Consider the following 19,130-nt stretch of genomic DNA (forward strand, 5'->3'; position numbering starts at 1 on the left):
AAGGATTGTCGCTGAAGTAAACACTTCTTTAAGCTTGGAAAATGTGGCTTCAGGTTCTGAAGATCAGAGCAAGGGAGTTTTTGTGGAGATGACTCGTTTAAGGGGTGCTGTTACCTGGCTGCAGTTTCAGATGAACCCGAGAAGGTGGTGGAAGGTGGGGGTTGGCCAGTACACCACTATCTTAATCTTCACCTCGTCAGTCTCCACTTGCCCCTCTGTGAGAATGTAACCTAGGAAGGTAACAGATGATGAGCGAAATTCACATTTTTCTGCTTTGACATAAAGGCAGTGTATCCAGTGTTCCTTGGAAAAGATAAAAATGTCATCTAGATAAACAAAAACAAAAAGATTTTTAAAAATCTTAGAACGTCATTTACTAAAGCCTGAAATACAGCAGGTGCATTTTTGAGTCCAAAATGCATGACCAAGTATTGGAAATGACCTGACAGAGTATTGGAGGCTGTTTCCCACCTATCTCCCTCCATAATGTGGACCGAATGATAAGCATTGTGGAAGTCAAGTTTGGTGAAGATAGTGGCCCGCTGGCATGGTTCAAAGGCCAAATTAATGAGTGGCAAAGGATATTTATTTTTTATTGTAATTTCATTCAGCCATAAAGAAAAAACCTTGCATGTACCGACAAAGATGATGGGCAAATGATGCCTACCAACAGCGACAAACAGATGTCTTTTTCCATAGCCTGCTTCTCGGGCAGCGAATGCTTGTACAGCAGCTGGACCCCGGGAAGGCACAGTCATATGGTCTATGCAGCAGTAATGACATGGCCTTATCCTTGCTAAAGACTTCATGGAGATCATGGTATTTTAGGGGTACAGTGGTGAGATCTGTAGGTGGAGTGGCCTCTGGGTGTGAGTTGGTTAAACCTATGGGTAATGCAGACTGAAGGCAGATAGCCCAACCCCCCCCCAAAAAAAAAAACCGCAGGTCTTGACTTTATTGTGGGTACAGTCAATATGGGAGTTATGGATTCCAGTTAAGTGATGAGATGTCCAGATAGAGGAGGATCCAAGGGAGGAATTCCTTTGACAAGTGTTTCAAGAAGAAGCGGGGCAGCCAGGTGAGTGATCCAGGAAATCCCGAGCTCTGAGAGGGAGCAAGCAGGTGAGTTGTTTAGCTGCTGCAGACGTTGCAGGGATGGTTGGTTGGATAATGATCCAAGAAGTTGACCTGGCCTAAAGTGCAGGGCCACTGATTGCTGCTGATGCCTGCAGGTGTGACTGGGCAGGCCCTGGCAACAGATGCTGAACAACGAGGCCAAGGTGCAGGAGCTGAAAAAAAAAAACACCAAACAAAGAGACACTACCCCAGACCATGACACCAAATCTGGAAGCCACATATTCCCAGAAAACCGCCTCACCTCCTTTTTCATCTAGTGGCACACACAGGATATGATAGCATTTTTTTTCTCCATTGGAGAGAGCACCCACCAGCCCCCCATTCACCATGACTAACTACACATAAAATTTACAGTTCTAGCAATATATATGGAATGCTGGCAAGACGGTTAATGTTAGAATAAATACGTTTAGTTCGATTCAAAAGAACGGGAAAGTTGTAATTCTGTAGCTGTAATGTATGGGCATAATGCATAATCATGGTGTTATATTGCAAAGGTGGAATTTTTAAGTAACACTTGTATAGCTTATTCACAAAGCATCTTTCCGAAGAGAGAAGCTTAGTGAATAATGAGAGGAGAGGACTTGCAATATAAAATGATTAAATATTATGACTAAAGTAATTAACCACATTCAATATTACTGCCTTGCTCATGACTGAAATTTTTTAAAAGGATAAGTACTTATATGCATTATATAAATTGCACCATATCAAAACTTTAATGCGAGGAAACAAAATGTTGAGAGAACATTTGCTCAAGCACTAACAAGGCATACAAGTCATGAACTCTAGAGCTGGATGGCAGTGGTCACATGTCTCAGTTGCTATAATGAGATCCACAGGGGAAAAAAAAGATACATAAGCTCCTTTCACTGCTGAGATAATATCAGTCTGGTATCTTGCATTTCTATGAAATCCTGATCTCATCTCTGTTTTTCTCCCCGTTGTACATTCTGTTGTAGTCAATGGTGCTGGATTTGTATTTCTATTGTTGAATGATGAGTTAAAATGTGAAGCTTGATGGTTATGTAGAAGATCAGAAAAATTTGCAGAGGGTAACCAAGTGTCATAAAAGTCCCTGGCCAGATTTTGGTATAAAGTAAAGTTTGGTGCAAAGCTCACATTTAGACATCTTTAATTAGTGTCATTAATTTACTTTTTAGTTTCATGGAGCGAATGAATGAGGAATTTAATGAGACATATATAACTTTTGGTGGGCACATTGAATTGGAAAAATACAAATTTCTGTATTTTGCTATCATGTTTACTGCTTATATTCTAATACTCTGCAGTAATTCAACCATAGTTTGCCTCATCTGGATTAAGAAAAGCCTCCATGAGCCTATGTATATTTTCATTGCAGCTTTGTTGCTCAACTCTGTTGTTTTCAGTACAAATAATTACCCCAAACTTTTGATGGACTTTTTATCTGAGAAGCAGATTACAACTCATTTACTTTGTAGCTTTCAGGGAATTATTTATTACTCTTTAACTGGTTCAGAGTTCTTTCTCTTGGCATCCATGGCTTATGACAGGTATGTGTCCATATCTAAACCTTTGCAATATCATACCATTATGAGAAAAGCAACTGTCAAAATTTTGTTGGTTTTAGCTTGGCTTCTGCCTGCTTTTCAGCTTGTGCCATCAGCTGTAATTAGCAACACTTCACAAATCTGCAATTTCACTTTGAATGGAATTTTTTTGTAATAATGCGATTTCCAAGCTTTACTGCGTAACTCTGCGAAAACCATATTTAATATATGGTGTATTAATTCTACTTAACACCATATTTCTTCCTTTATTTTTCATACTTTTTACTTACACAAAGATATTTATAATATGCTATCGAAGCTGCAGAGAGGTCAGGAAAAAAGCTGCACAGACCTGTTTACCTCACCTGCTCGTTTTGATCAGCTTCACATGTTTGTGTTCATATGATATAATTATAGCTCGAGTGGAAATTAATTTATCCCAAACTGCACGTTTCATAATGACTTTACAAGTGGTTTTGTATCATCCTCTCTTTAATCCAATTGTATATGGATTGAAAATGAAAGAAATCTCTCAACACCTCAGGAGGTTGTTTTGTCATTGCATCTTATGTGTTAAAACTGATGTTGGAAGTGCGGTCATTTCCTTTGCGATTCATGTTCAAAGGCCTGACTTCTTTGTACAGCAGATACTGTACATATAAAAGATTACCATTAGCACATTTTTCAGTTAATTAATCTATTAAATAATGACACGTGTGTGTGTGTGTATGTGTAGAACTAAGGTACTTTTCAGGTACTTTTGTGTAATTATGTTAAATTCATATAAATTTCTGTTATTTCTGTATATTGTGCACTGCAGAAATAGAGTATCTTATATGTAGCACTTATAGCGCTTGTAGCGCTTATGTTGTTCATATTCCTTTAATCATTTTCAAATGTAATTACCCACCTATATATATATTTGTTTTGTTTTGTTTTTTTGTTTTGTTTTGTTCTTTTTTTACTTGCAAAAATATATGAGCATTCATAACATCTTTTCACGTCTATCACTATACCAGGTCAATAAAGATTAAAAAGGATAATAAAGAGGTGTTTATAATTTTCAATACTGTTAAAACAAAAGCACATATCATGCCCTATTATTAACTATTAATTGATAAATCTGTGACCTCAGAAATATAGAATTACAATGTACACACAGATATCATCCCTTCATTGTAAATAGGATCAAGACTATGGGAAAAAAGTTTCCTCAGTAGAGTGGATTAAGTCAGACTTCTTGAATTAAGCAAAGCTTTTGTACCATATTGCTTTTGTTTTCTTGCATTTGTTTGGGTTTGAATGTGGAATTTGATCAAGAGGATCCCAAAAGATTGATTCTGTTCATCTGGATGTAGCATTTTCAATGGGAGAAACATTTTGTTACTCATCCAAGTGACTTCTTCAGTCAAAAATAGGTCACTAAACCCATCAACAGATCTTTTTTTCTGGGACCTTGTCAAAGCTATCACACCCCCACTGCTGTACAGATACAATATTATCTGAATGGCTGTCTTACAGGCCTCATCAGTGAATATTGAGGCTTGTTTGTAACATATAGAATCTTTTCTGTACCATGTTTGAACAGGACACTTTTTACCCCAAAAGTCCAGTGTGATTACTGCATTCCATGCTCACATTTAAACTACTTTATTTACCTCACCTGCATGACTACCTTAGAATCACCATGCATGACTTTAGGACTGTGGACGAAAGAGTACCCCAAGAAGACACATACAGGCACAGAAAGAACATTCGTGCACTCTACACAAAACAAAGAACTATCTCGCTGTGAGGCAAAAGTGCTAACCACTGCACCACCAAGCAGCCCATTAAGAATACAGTGCCCTGCATATTTGAAAAGCTGAGCTTTACAGCAATTCCACTGAACTCAGAACAGTATACTTCTGATGTGACTATGCCGACTATCAAAATCAGAATCAGAATACTTTGTTGATCCCTAGGGGAAATTATGTTGGTTACAGTGCTCCCAGTACAAACAGTAACAAAAACAGGCAATACAAGAAGTAAGAAACAGCACAATATATACAATATATACATACATATAAGTCACTTACTAATAAATATCTAAATAAGAAAGAAGAGCATGTGCAAAAAGGGTGTAGAGTACAGCGTGTTAGGATGAATTGTACAGGGAGATGGCAACAGGTAGGAATGATTTCCTGTGTCGTTCAGAGGTGCTTTATGGTAATCTCAGACTATGATCAAGCTTAACTTTAATAGCATCCTCAATGACAGCTTCCTTTCTGCAGCACAACTGAAAGTCACTGCCTTAAGTAATCAACCTATAAAATAGACAGTTAACTTATTCATTACTAAAGCCACTCCTACAAAACTGCTCAAAGAAGTCCTGCCATTAATTAATGCTTCAATCTTAAATATGATCACCCTATCTCTAATAATCGGCTATGTACCACAGGCCTTCAAGCTGGCTGTAGTTAAACCTTTACTTAAAAAGCCATTCCTAGACCCAACTGTCTTAGCTAATTATAGGCCAATCTCCAACCTTCCTTTCATATCAAAAATCCTTGAAAGAGTAGTTGTCAAACAGCTAACAGATCATCTGCAGAGGGATGGCTTATTTGAAGAGTTTCAGTCAGGTTTCAGAGCTCATCACAGCACAGAAACAGCTTTAGTGAAGGTTACAAATGATCTTCTTATGGCCTCTGACAGTGGACTCATCTCTGTGCTTGTCCTGCTAGACCTTAGTGCTACGTTTGATACTGTGGATCATAATATCCTATTAGAGCGATTAGAACTGCTGTAGGTATTACAGGTACTGTGCTGCAGTGGTTTGTATCATATCTATCTAATAGACTCCAATTTGTACATGTAAATGGAGAGTCCTCTTCACACACTAAGGTCAATTATGGTGTCCCACAGGGTTCAGTGCTAGGACCAATTCTGTTTACATTATACATGCTTCGCCTAGGCAGTATCATTAGAAGACATAGTATACATTTCCACTGCTATGCAGATGACACCCAACTCATTTGTCCATGAAGCCAGATAACACACACCAATTAGTTAAACTGCAGGAATGTCTTAAAGACATAAAGACCTGGATGGCCGCTAACTTTCTGCTTCTTGATTCAGATAAAACTGAGGTTATTGTACTCGGCCCTGAAAATCTTAGAAATATGGTATCTAACCAGATTCTTACTCTGGATGGCATTACCTTGGCCTCCAGTAACACTGTGAGGAACCTTGGAGTCATTTTTGACCACATGTAAATGTGTTAGTGATGTCTGTTTAAACATGTTCCTTTGATTATTTTCATGTTGGCTTGAAATAAAAAATCTTGCCCTGCTGTTACTGCAGCTTACTGCAACTTAATGCAACTTGTGTGTCCATGTCATGCTTTGGAGAGGCAAAGCGTAAAAAATTGGAAGCCATGGGCGGTAGTTGGAGTGAGTAGGTGGAAGTAAAGGGTGAAGAATATACAGTTATGTGGAAAAGCAAGTTTTCACATTTCTCTGCAGAAAAACCGAGTAGACCATTATTGCTTTCATAGGAATTAGGAGGACAACTAGTATCAGAAAGTAGTATTTTTTTTATCCCTAGTGGGAATATAAAACACCTTCCATCCTGTTACCCCTACCATCTGATTTTTAGCTGCATATGGAAACAATCTAAAAACAAAAGTAAATCAAAAACTGACTTTCATTTTCAGCTCTCAAAATCACTGATGATGAAACTACTGGTAACGGCAAATCTTGTTCATTAAGTTTCATTAAGCCACTAAATACCACTGTTATAGAGTGAAAGCTACAGTTATCTAAATAAAAAAGAAATGAACCAGATTTGGAGCATCGGTAGACTCACTGAAAAACTGAGTACACTGAGTGTGTCAGCTACTTGGCTGATTGTTAACTTCAGCCTTTCCAGCAAAGCTGAGATATGCACCCCCTTTTTTCAACTTATTAAATTACAGCTACACACCAAGACTGCTGTCTGCCACATCTTGCAGTCACAAAGGATCGCCATGAAGTCATTATGCACAGTTCGTTGCAGGTGATGGTACTATTTCAGTCATAATCAAAATATTCATGGAATGGTTATTTAAATGTAACATATATGGCAACATATCAAAAATTGAATTGGAGGAAGAAAAATTTCAAGACAACATTTGCACAAACACTAATAAGGCCTACAGGTCAGGGCCTCTAGGGCTCGGAGAAGGTGCTCACATGGCAGTCACTCTCTTGACGTAATGAGATCCACAGAGAGAGAAAAAATGATTCATAAGGTCCTTCCACTAATTTTAAAATTTCACTGTCATGTTTTCACACGTCAAGATTACTGTGGATCATTCTGGCCTGGTGTCTTGTGTTTCTATGAAATTCTGATCTCATCTTGTTCTTTCTGCCTGTAATATAGTCTGACTGATGTACTAATGTTGGACATTTGGTTTTATTAGTGAATGATGAATTAAATTTAACAAATATAACACTTGATGGTTATGCAAAGGGGTAAACAAGTGGTACAAATTTTCTCTCACTGTATTGTGTGTGTTGCTTACATTTAGATTTCAGTCTGCTTACAAATCATTTAACTTCATGGCAATTGATAATGAATTTAATGTGACATATATAACTTTTGGTGGGCATATTGAATTGGAAAAATACAAATTTCTATATTTTGCTATCATGTTTACTGCTTATATTCTAATACTCTGCAGTAATTCAACCATAGTTTGCCTCATCTGGATTAAGAAAAGCCTCCATGAGCCTATGTATATTTTCATTGCAGCTTTGTTGTTCAACTCTGTTATGTTCAGTACAAATATCTACCCCAAACTTTTGATGGACTTTTTATCTGAGAAGCAGATTACAACTCATTCACAGTGCAGTTTTCAAGGATTTATTTATTACTCTTTAACTGGTTCAGAGTTCTTTCTCTTGGCATCCATGGCTTATGACAGGTATGTGTCCATATCTAAACCTTTGCAATATCATACTATTATGAGAAAAACAACAGTCACAGTTTTGCTGGTTTTAACTTGGCTTCTGCCTGCTTGTCAGCTTGTGCCATCAGCTGTAATTATAAACACTTCACAAATCTGCCGCTTTACTTTGAATGGAATTTTTTGTAACAATGCAATTTCCAAGCTTTACTGTGCAACTCCGAAAATATCATATTTAATATATGGTGTGTTTATATTACTTAACACTGTATTTCTTCCTTTGCTTTTCATACTTTTTACTTACACAAAAATATTTATAATATGCTATCGAAGCTGCAGAGAGGTCAGGAAAAAAGCTGCACAGACCTGTTTACCTCACCTGCTCGTTTTGATCAGCTTCACATGTTTGTGTTCATATGATATAATTATAACTCGAGTGGAAATTAATTTATCCCAAACTGCACGTTTCATAATGACTTTACAAGTGGTTTTGTATCATCCTCTCTTTAATCCAATTGTATATGGATTGAAAATGAAAGAAATCTCTCAATACCTCAGGAGGTTGTTTTGTCAGAGCAAATTTAAATTATCTGTCAGAGCTGATGCTGGAAGTGCAATAATTTCCTTTGTAATCTAAGTTTGTTAATCTAAGTTTAAAGATCTGACTTCTCTTTAGTGCAGTTGTTTGTTTTTACAGGTGATATACATTACACCTGTTGTTGTTTTTATTATTATCATTATTGTTTATATAAATATTACACTATAATATTATACTGTAAAGTACTGATGTACCGTTATTAATTTGCATTGCATTTATATACATCTGTATTATTTTATATACTTGTGCGTCTACTGTATACTGTAAAAATAGAGGAGGATAGTTAGTATATCAATAGTACATAATACTTAAACTGATTAACCTACTTATCCTGCTTGCTGAACACATGATGCAAATGATGCAATGGCTTTGCCCTTTTCACTACAACTGCATATTCCCAGCAGCTGTGATCACATTTAGTTTTTGATTTTGTTCTTTTTCAGTAACTTTCTAGATACACAGATGATATCTAAAATATGATATTATATATGATTATAATATACTATAAACAGACACTATCTCTGTTTAATGTCATGATTTTATGGGTTATTGACTTTAATTTTTGATGCACCCTGTGTATTCCTTCGTGCCATCAAATCTTTTGGCACTGACCATTTTTGTCTGTCACCATACAATATCATTAAAGACTGAAAGTGTCATAAAGTAATGTTGTTGCAAAATGAACATATACCATTTCATACACTTAATAAATAATTAATAAATCTGTGACCTCAAAAATAGTTCAGAGGTATTTGAGGTCACCTAATCAATAGAAAAGATTTCTTTCTTTGTATTAAAGTTAAATCAATAAGCCCGACATGGTTTGAGAGTTTTTAGAACTTTATTTTTGCAGTATAATTATAATTTAAACTAACTGATATTTTCAGTATTCATATTTTCAATGTACACAGGAGTTGAATTGAGCATGAGCAATCCAGATCAACATCCTGGTAACGGAATAAGCAATTAAATCTGATAGGCAGGTTCATCCAAAATATTGTTGTGGCCTTGCCTTTAGCCTTAGCCTTGTCTGTTTTAGCCTTGTGTTGTTTCCAGCCAACAGTATGGAGTTTATTATTTGCTCAGTAATAAGAAAATTATAATATTGAACGAACTGCTTACACCTTCAACACATCCTTTGTTCCTTCTCATTTCTCTGATGTGTTCAGAGTGCTAAACACACAAATAGTTCTGCACATAACGGGTCTGATAACTAAATATAGATGCTGTATTTCCCAAAGAGAAAGAAAAAAAAATGTAATTTGCCATAACATCACAAAAAACAAAAGAAAGCTGGGACAAGAGAGGAAGATGATAGATTATTGTCAAAGGAATCAAATATGTGATCTGTTGCTGAAGTTATATTTTCTTCATATTGTGAAAGACCTGATAAATAGGTTAAATAATTAGCCCTAGTAAAAGTTTGCATGAAAATACTAAGCAGTTTAGTTCAGTTTGGTGGAGACTAAAGTGGTTAGTTCGCAATATTATGGTAAAAGTTTATAGTAATGCACTATGTTGGACTGATACAAACTAAACACTAGAAACCTGCAACACTAGGAACATGGTACCACAGAGAGTGACTAAACAGATGTTCTGACAAAGGACCAGGGTAAACGGAGACAATATATAGACTGAGGGGTGTTCAGGGAAGTGGAAACACATGGGAACACAACATAACGCAGGCTAAATGTAACTAAAAAATAAAGACGTTTACTCAGTAGAGTGGATTAATTCAAAGTGCTAGACAAAGTGCATACTTTGTTACATACTGTAGCATATTTTGAATGTAAAATTTTGCCAAGCAGCAGAGACCACACCCTCCAGCAGATTTATTTCTCTGAAACAATGTGACAGTTATCTGATCCTCTTCTGTATACTACACTGTCCTTTTGGCTGCGTTTCTAGATGCAGGCCTCATCAGTAAATGGAGTACACTCTACACAGTTTCTATTTAGAAGCAGTAAATGTGATGTACTTTTGATGGGAAATTTTCTTAACACTTATGCCAGGGGTGTCCAACTCCAGGCCGGTGTCCTGCAGGTTTTAGATATCACCCTGCGTGATACTTCAAGACCTACCCCGTTTCTCAATATGCGTACTTGTGCGTACTTGCGTTCTCGTGTACTCGTGATACGTCATCAGTCGGAGACCAAGTACTGTTCCAATTCGAAGTACGCATCAAGCCGAGAACGCGAAAAAGTCCCGGATGTGTTCTCGCTCCGCCCGTTTTATCGAGCATGCATCGGTGGTGACTTGTGTGGATTTGGTACAGCTAAATATCCCAGAATGCATTTCGTCCAAAACTCAACAGCGGACTCCCGGCACATCGTTTTCAACCCCCCCCTCCGCTTGCGGTCTTCTCACTACTCAGGTTAAAGAAACCCTAGCAGCTGTCTATAGTATTGAGTGTCCACTAAAATAAAAATAGAAGCGTTCCAACATCTCACCTGCTTGTTTTTATTAAGGTATGTACACGTATGTACATGTACACTATTTTTATTAATAGAGGTTTCACTACTGAGGTTAAAAATGATATATAAGTCACTTAGATCACTTCTAAATGTTAATGTTTGGTTTATTTCAGTGTTTTATTTGTCCCTGAGTAAACCGGTTTGGCTGTGATTAAAGTTAAGCTTCATAACATGTTACTCACAGTTAAATTAAGAGGGGACGGCAGTAGAAACTCCGGACCTGTGACATCATCACGTACGCTGGTGTTCCAATTGTACAAATCGCGAGTCCGTGCTCGCGTTCTCGGCGAGTCCGTACTCCCGTGCGTTCTCGGCCAGTACGTACTCGCCGAGAACACGAGTACGTACTCGCCGAGAACACGAGTACGTACTCGCCGAGAACACGAGTACGTACTCGCGTACTTGAGAATTGAGAAACGGCCATGTTGTGGAGGTAATTTAGCCATTTAAATCATCTGTGATGGATCAAGGACGTATCTAAAACCTGCAGGACACCGGCCCTCGAGGCCTGGAGTGGACACCCCTGACTTGTGCCAAACTTGCCCAACTTATGTCTGCCGGAGGGCAGTTAATTATTTACTTGGAAGGGGAATTGTGAATCAGGAAAAGGGCTGTTGGGAAGGAAACATACTAAAAGCAGGAAAGCTGGGGTAATAAAGATAAGACCACCAGTCTCAGTATGTCTGCATGGGCAGTGGAAAGTTCCATACATTAAGTACTTGTAAATCGCAGGCTGGACCCCACTATAAATGAAGCCAAGACATTGTATGTTTTAGTTTAGATTCTGAGACTCTGTGGTCACTAACCTCATTAGTATTTGCTAAGTTTCATCTATGCTATCGCCTGTGCTTATACAGCTCGTGCCATTTAAAACCTTTTAAATTTGTGATTAAATGTTATGTCTTGTGTGCTACAAAGAACCCAATTAGTGCCAATAATGCCTTCTTTTTGGTGAGTGATTTGTGTGTATGTGTGTTGCACTTACTGTGTATGGATGCAGCATGATAAAATTCAGGCCTCTAGAGTTTTGTGATGGTGATGAAATGTTTGTTAAGATGCAAATAAGGTCCATGGAGGGTGACATAGTCTGATTTAAAGTGCTGCACAAACATTGGCATTCGGTTTATTTTCTGAATTCTGACAAAGACACCAGATGTATATGGGTGCCAGGTCATTTTAAATAACTATTGTGTCTGTTCTTGACTATTTCATGAATGCTGATTTCAATACGACATATGTAACACTTGGTGGGCATGTGGAAATTCACAGATACAAATATCTTTATTTTGTGATCATGCTTACAGCTTATATTCTGTTAATTTGCTTTAATGTTTCTATCATATGCCTTATTGTTATGCACAAAAACCTTCATGAGCCAATGTATGTTTTTATTGCAGCTTTATTATTGAACTCTCTTCTTTTCAGCACTAACATCTACCCAAAGCTCTTGGTTGACTTCTTATCTGAGAAACAGATCAAATCATATCATATCAGGCTTGCCTTTTCCAGGCATTTATGTTCTATTTTTTAAGCTCTTCAGAGTTCTTACTATTGTCAGCTATGGCCTATGACAGATACGTGTCTATATGTAAACCCCTGCAATATCAAATCATCATGAGACCAACCACTGTCACACTGTTAAAAAAAAAAAATCCTAAAAAAACAGTAATATTCCGGCAGCTGGGGCGCCAAAATAATACCATCAAATAACAGAAAATAACTTTCTCATAAAAATACGGTTATTTTCAGTAATGACAATACAGTTTGTTGCCCTAATTTTACATGGGATTTTGCCTTTTTCAAGTGCCTTTAAACATTTAATTAGGAACATTTTAATGTGATTAAACAATGAAATTACCTATAAACAAGGTCAATGAATGTGGCAATATGAATAATAATACTTAAATGTACAGAAATATACAGTTAACAGTTGGTTTAAATAATAATGGATTGCATGCCCTGGGACAGACTGAAAGAGGCGAGGCTGCCATATCGCACCATCGGCCCCTCTGGCCATCACCAGTAGGCGGTAGGTGAAGTGTCTTGACGAAGGACACAACGACCGAAAGTGTCCGAGCCAGGGCTCGAACCGGCAACCTTCTGATTACAAGGCGAACTGCCACGATCGCCCTAAATGGCAATAATAGTAATAATTATTTGATGTTAAAAAAGTTTATAAGAATCATTTCATATATTTTTCCATAGCATTACATTTGAATTTAACAGTTCAATCTTTCAAATAACGGACAAATATTTGTGAAATCATGATACATTTGTGAATGTATTTTAACAATCTAAATATGCATATGTACAGACAAATACATTTAAAAAACAAGAAAATTATGTTTTATTACATTACAGTGATTTTACGTTAATTTACATTTGAAATGTGAAATCACAGTCTTTTATGTAAATTTAATGATATTCTAGAAGAACAGAACAAAACTGTAAAATACACAGTAAAATACTTTTATATTAGGACTTTTTCTTACAGTGCAGCTTTCTGTTGTCTTTTGGTTGGCTGGTACCTGCCTGCTATGTTGCAGTGCCAATTGCACTAAATATTAATAGGAAACTGTGTAGTTTTACTTTGAAAGGAATTTTTTGTAATAATTCTGCTGCCAAGCTTCTCTGTGTGAGTTCAAGAGCGCTTTCTACATACGGTGTAATTCTTTTGTTTAATCTTGGACTTTTCCCCATGCTTTTCATAATTTTTACGAACACAAAGATAATCATAATTACTTATCAGAGTTGTGGAGATGTCAGGAGAAAAAGCCTCACAGACCTGTTTACCACATCTACTAGTTTTGATCAACTATTCTATTTTGATTACTTATGATGTTGATCTGATTTTTCCAAAACTGCACGTTTCATAATGACACTGCAAGTAATAACATATAATCCTCTCTGCAATCCAATCATATATGGACTGAAAATGAAAGAAATTTCTAAACACCTTAAAAGGTTGTTTGTTAAGAAATCCTAAACTAATATAGCATTACAAATTTGCACATTTTCAATGATTTTATAATTTTAAAAGTGATGCGAGGATATTTCAAATTAGTGATCAATCTAAAAGTTTTTAATGTTGTGATATAGATGTGAGAAAAGCACACGTACTAGAACACACACTCATCAGTTACACATTTGTCAATTTTACTCCGTTTTTCCTGATTCTGCAGTTTCTGATACTTCACCTTGAAGTGGCTTAAATAGCATTTCATCCTATTTACATGATATTAAAATGTTAAATAGACCTGTGTTTATGTGTATTTGGAAATACGTTATTATAAGAAAACTCATATTATATTATTCTCAGTCACTTTGCTGCTGCATATTGATGAGTGAAATAAAGATGCACATATGCTGACTAAAGAGCAAGAAAGCAAAGGGCTCAGTTTGCACATAATAACTTCAAGACTTTTCATCAAGCATTCGGGCATTTTCGTGCTTTTAGAAACTATACTAAATCATAGTTTTATTAAATTTCAGAACCAAAAACAAAAAACAGGGAGAAGTAGATTTCAGGCAGCAGTGATGACACTGGGGCCAGCCAAGCCATGGGTCAAAGCAGGGGAACAGTTCAGTGGATTAACCTGGAGGAGCAAATACTTAGGAACATTTCTAGGAGGGCAACAGCGGAGACAGATGCTTTCCCTCTGGATGCTTTAAGTCAGCCTTTGAGGAGATGTGACCTGAGATACTTTTTGGCAGTTGCCGATGACTATACTAAATCACAGATTTATTAAATTCTGTGATAAACTGAAGTGATCATCTTTGGACCAAGCTGCAATTCTATTACCCCACATCTTGACCTGTGCAGTTTAGCACCTTTTGTTAAACCGCATGCAAAAAATTTGGGGGTTATACTGGATAGTAAGTTTACCTTTGAGAAACAAACGAACTCTGTTGTACAGCGGTCCTTTTATTGAATTGAGGCTCTTATCCAAGGTGAGATCCCTTTTATCTTTTAAAAACCTAGAACGGGCAATACACGATTTTATCTTACCTCAACTGGACTACTATTAGCCAGTCTTGTCTAGCACGGCTCCAGCTGGTCCAGAATGCTGCAGCTCATTTCCTGACACGTTCAAAGAGACACGAGCATATTTCCCCGATGCTCGCCTCACTTCACTGGCTCCCAGTCCGCTTTAGAATTGAATACAAAATTTTGTTGATGACTTATTAAGTGCTGAACGGTCAGGCTCCAGAATATCTGTCTGACTTACTGCAGCCATATATACCCCCTAGAGCTCTAAGATCAAGTGATCTCTCGCTCTTGGCCACTTCTAAGTCGAGGCTGGTTCACAGAGGTGACCGGGCATTTGTGGTTGTGGCGCTGAAAATGTAGAATGATTTACCTCTCCACATTAGAAAGGCCCCGACCGTCAGTCTTTTCAAAACCCATCCTAAAACACATTTATTCTCATTGGCTTTCAACACTGCATGAGAGTTACCTATCTATACACATAGTCTTCTGTTACTAGGTATTTGTTATTGATGCTATTTGTTACTGTGTTATTTTTTTTATTTATTTTTTTTTGTACAGCACTTTGGCCAACTTGTTGTTGTTATTAAATGTGCCATATAAATAAAGTAAAGTAAAGTAAAAGTAAAATTCCAGGATCAAAAACAAGAACCATCACAGTCCAGGGCCTTCTTGGGCCTTGCTTCTGCTGCACCAGAAGCAGAGACAGAGACCCTGTGGAGGTTATATGGGCAGCGTGTGACAATAGAAAACAGCTTCTTTATATTCTTTGTAAGAGCCAGTCAGCCATTCATTACACTTCAGCATTATGGTGTAAATATTATCCTCTTTGTCCTCATCAGAAGAGTTGGAGTCTGCTGGGTCCAACTCTAGTCTCTAGTTTATTTGCAGGACCCAAACACTATACTAAACTAATCTCAATCAGAATATAAACTGAAATATGCTGAAACTAAGGACTACAGACTTAAGATACATGAAAATCAAATATAGCAATAATCAACTAAGAACCAAACATAAACAAAGAAGTCCCAAATGCCTAAAGCTAGCAGTAGCCTGCATTAGTCTCTTTGGGGTATTACACTTCCCTGTCATAATCCATTACTGCTATCCAGTTACATGGGTCCAGGTCGTGGGGGGGACAGCAGGCAAAGCAGAGACATCCACACCTCACAAGAATTCTCAGCCAGCTGTCAAAACACCTCCCCTTATAGGGTAAAGAGCTGAGCTTGGTGGGGCCTCATCCATGGGTCACAGCTAAGCTCAGCCCTATATGGGCCACCCTCATGTGGGCCCACCATTAGCTTGAACAGGCATAGGACTTTGGTGCTTTGTGAATTGAGTTGCGGTTAGGGGTGGAGACCCTGGCAGTCCAGTTCCTGATTCAGCAAATAGGCATTAAATCGGCTTGTATGAGCTTCTGAATGCCTTCTGAAACCAAAGAGGTTGCAGGCTCCCAACTGCAACATCCTGTAAAAGAAATACATTGATAGCTATTGTCAGACTCAAATTAATCCATACTTTTAAATATAGAAGATTCATTTGTTCATTTTGTTTGAACTCAAAATAAATATCAGCCCAGGCTCAAGAACACTAATTTCTAGTTTAATAAATCAAACTGAGGCTGAGCGATTCAGAACATTAGTCAATTACAACCTTTTTACAGTGGATGGGTTTGTGTATCCCAATAATCCAAAATGGTCCTGGCTGATTGACCAGACAAAGAGGGATTCAAGAAAGCCCTGTGAAGAAAAAAGAAAGGGACAGGTTCACCCTCACTGATGCAGAATTACTGGGAGCTGATCCTTATGCTTGTGGAGGGAAAATGCATCCTCTCTCTGCATGTATGTTGCGATTTTCCCCCACGGCCAAGAGGGTTATTTCCCTGCACTTTTACATTGGCACTGACAGTGACACCTGAAGCTGTGTGATTAGGAGTAACAGCAAACAATGTTGGCATTTTTTTTTGTCCTCCAGTATTTCGCAATTATCACATAACTGAATTATAAGTACAAGTAGAACTATGAACAAAAGGGTTTGACTTAGCAGATAATTGTAAATTTATTTTTTTTTGTATTTTTTTAGTATGGGAACAAAAGTTCTTAAATACAGAGCTTTGTAAGCTTTTGCCCATCAGAACAGTTCTTAAAGCACAATATGACTTGAAAAAGTCTCTGCAATTGAGCACTATAGGCACCTGGAGACATTCAGATCTTCTAAATGCATCTGTTTTGAGGCTGTAGACTGTGGACTGGCAGAACTGTTACTCCTGTACAGGAAGTCTTGATTGACACATTTCAAAAAGGTCCATGAGTATTACCCAGAAGGCAAAGCAGAGCTCGAATTTAAAATTGACCGCAGCAAAAATGTGCAGAGAGGTTGATCCCTCTTCCGTTTCTGCTGAAGTTTCCTACTGTGAACTCTTCAAGCCAATCTTCTGTACTGTTCATCTTGCAATCATTATTATATTTTCTTATTCATCATATTGTTTAAACACCTACCTAATTAGACTCTGACCAGTATTAAGCATAATTAACTACCCAAATCACACAGACAGCCAAGGACACATCATAGTCATAACAATGCCCCTGGAAGGTGAGTGAGACAAAAGGCTGCATGTTAAGTCCTTTTACCCTCTTTCACATGTAATGAGAGATAAACCAGGGGGCACTTAAATCTTTTTTCAACCATCCTACTTCACTTGACAACACCAAATATTTGTTACAATTTTAGCCCGATTACTGTTTTAGACCCACCGAAACATTCATAATTGCTCCTACCTGTCAACAATTATCGTAAAAGTCTTTTAGCCTCCAGAGTTTCACGATATTGATGAAATCTTTTTATGACAAGGTTAATGAGATCCATGGAGGGTGTCTGTGTCAGATAAAACCATGCCATAAACACTAAATGATTTATTTTCTGAATTCTAAGGACAGTTAAACAGTGTGCATTTCCGTGCACAGTGTAGGAAACATAGTAGTTATAGCTATACTTTAACAATTTTAATGAATGCTGATGTAAATATGACATATGTAACACTTGGTGGGCATGTGGAAATTCACAGATACAGATATCTTTATTTTGTGATCATGCTTACAGCTTATATTCTTTTAATTTGCTTTAATGTTTCTATCATATGCCTTATTATTATACACAAAAACCTTCATGAGCCAATGTATATTTTTATTGCAGCTTTGTTATTGAACTCTCTTCTTTTCAGCACTAATATCCACCCAAAGCTCTTGGTTGACTTCTTATCTGAGAAACAGATCGTATCTTACCAAGCTTGTCTTTTTCAGGTTTTTATGTTTTACTTTTTAAGCTCTTCTGAATTCTTACTATTGTCAGCTATGGCCTATGACAGATACGTGTCTATATGTAAACCCCTGCAATATCAAATCATCATGACAACAACTACTGTCAGTTTACTGCTGTGTTTTGCTTGGCTGGTACCTGCTTGTCACATTGTAGTGCCAATTGCACTAAATATTAATAGCAAACTGTGTAGCTTTACTTTGAAAGGAATTTTTTGTAATAATTCACTAAACAATCTTTTCTGTGTGACTTCAAATGAATTATCGATATACGGTGTAATTGTTCTGTTGAATCTCGGACTTTTGCCTATGCTTTTTATACTTTTCACATACACAAAGATAATCATAATTGCTTTTCAGAGTTGTGGAGATGTCAGAAGAAAAGCTGTTCAGACCTGTTTACCTCACCTGCTAGTTTTGATTAACTATTCTGTTTTGATTACTTATGATGTTGTCATTATTAAACTGGAATCTGATTTTCCCAAAACTGCACGTTTCGTAATGACACTCCAAATAATAACTTATAATCCTCTCTGCAATCCAATCATATATGGACTGAAAATGAAAGAAATTTCTAAACACCTTAAAAGGTTGCTTAGACACATGAAATAATGTAGTGTCATTATACATTTATTTACTAATTTATTAGTAATTTATTTATTGTGCAACACACTGGTAAAAGAAGCAGGTTTATGGTGCATTATAAGGCATAATGTTTTCTGCAGTCATTGATCAAGAGAGTAAAAAAGGCAACTGGAACATCCTGTAAAAGGAACCATCATAGTACAAATAATCCAGTAATTTGGAATAAAGATGACAGGTTTGGCAGCCTTTGGCAGTTTCAGTGCAGTTTGTGACATAATGTTTTTATTTTTCATGGACATGAATTGTTGTGGTTACAGTGTGGATATAGAATGAGAATGATTAAACCTCATGTTGTGTTCCAGTCAAATTTGACTGATTTAAAAGTTTTCTCCCTGAAAACGTTAGTGATCAGACTGACCTATGATTCCACGACTTTGTCCACAAAGAGGATTTCAACACACAAAATAAACTCTCTTAGTCTGCATACAATTTTCTGTGGTTTATTCAACATTTGCACACTCTTGGTTTTCTTGGCCAGAAATGACCTGTCATTAGAAATGAATGTGGAATAGACG

General features: G+C 37.0%; 2 protein-coding genes and 1 pseudogene across 2 annotated transcripts; all 3 read left to right on the forward strand.

Annotated features, from left to right (window-relative positions):
- The first annotated feature begins 2,304 nt into the window (after positions 1 to 2,304).
- LOC134644528 (olfactory receptor 2T2-like) lies at positions 2,305 to 3,331 on the forward strand (annotated as a pseudogene).
- A 3,918-nt stretch (positions 3,332 to 7,249) lies between these two features.
- Positions 7,250 to 8,233, forward strand: LOC134644529 (olfactory receptor 13C2-like). The gene has a single exon (XM_063497618.1). The coding sequence runs from the start codon at positions 7,250 to 7,252 to the stop codon at positions 8,231 to 8,233; it is 984 nt and encodes a 327-aa protein (XP_063353688.1).
- A 9,425-nt stretch (positions 8,234 to 17,658) lies between these two features.
- Positions 17,659 to 18,582, forward strand: LOC134644530 (olfactory receptor 6N2-like). The gene has a single exon (XM_063497619.1). It carries the CDS (start codon positions 17,662 to 17,664, stop codon positions 18,580 to 18,582), a length of 921 nt encoding a protein of 306 aa, XP_063353689.1. The 5' UTR covers positions 17,659 to 17,661.
- Positions 18,583 to 19,130: the final 548 nt, after the last annotated feature.

The sequence above is a fragment of the Pelmatolapia mariae genome, linkage group LG16_19 (assembly GCF_036321145.2).
Source record: "Pelmatolapia mariae isolate MD_Pm_ZW linkage group LG16_19, Pm_UMD_F_2, whole genome shotgun sequence".
Lineage (NCBI taxonomy): Eukaryota > Metazoa > Chordata > Actinopteri > Cichliformes > Cichlidae > Pelmatolapia > Pelmatolapia mariae.

Bases quoted from the DNA above. Each gene is read 5' to 3' on its own strand.
- LOC134644529 (XM_063497618.1), top strand. From the start codon at position 7,250: ATGGCAATTGATAATGAATTTAATGTGACATATATAACTTTTGGTGGG.
- LOC134644530 (XM_063497619.1), top strand. From the start codon at position 17,662: ATGAATGCTGATGTAAATATGACATATGTAACACTTGGTGGGCATGTG.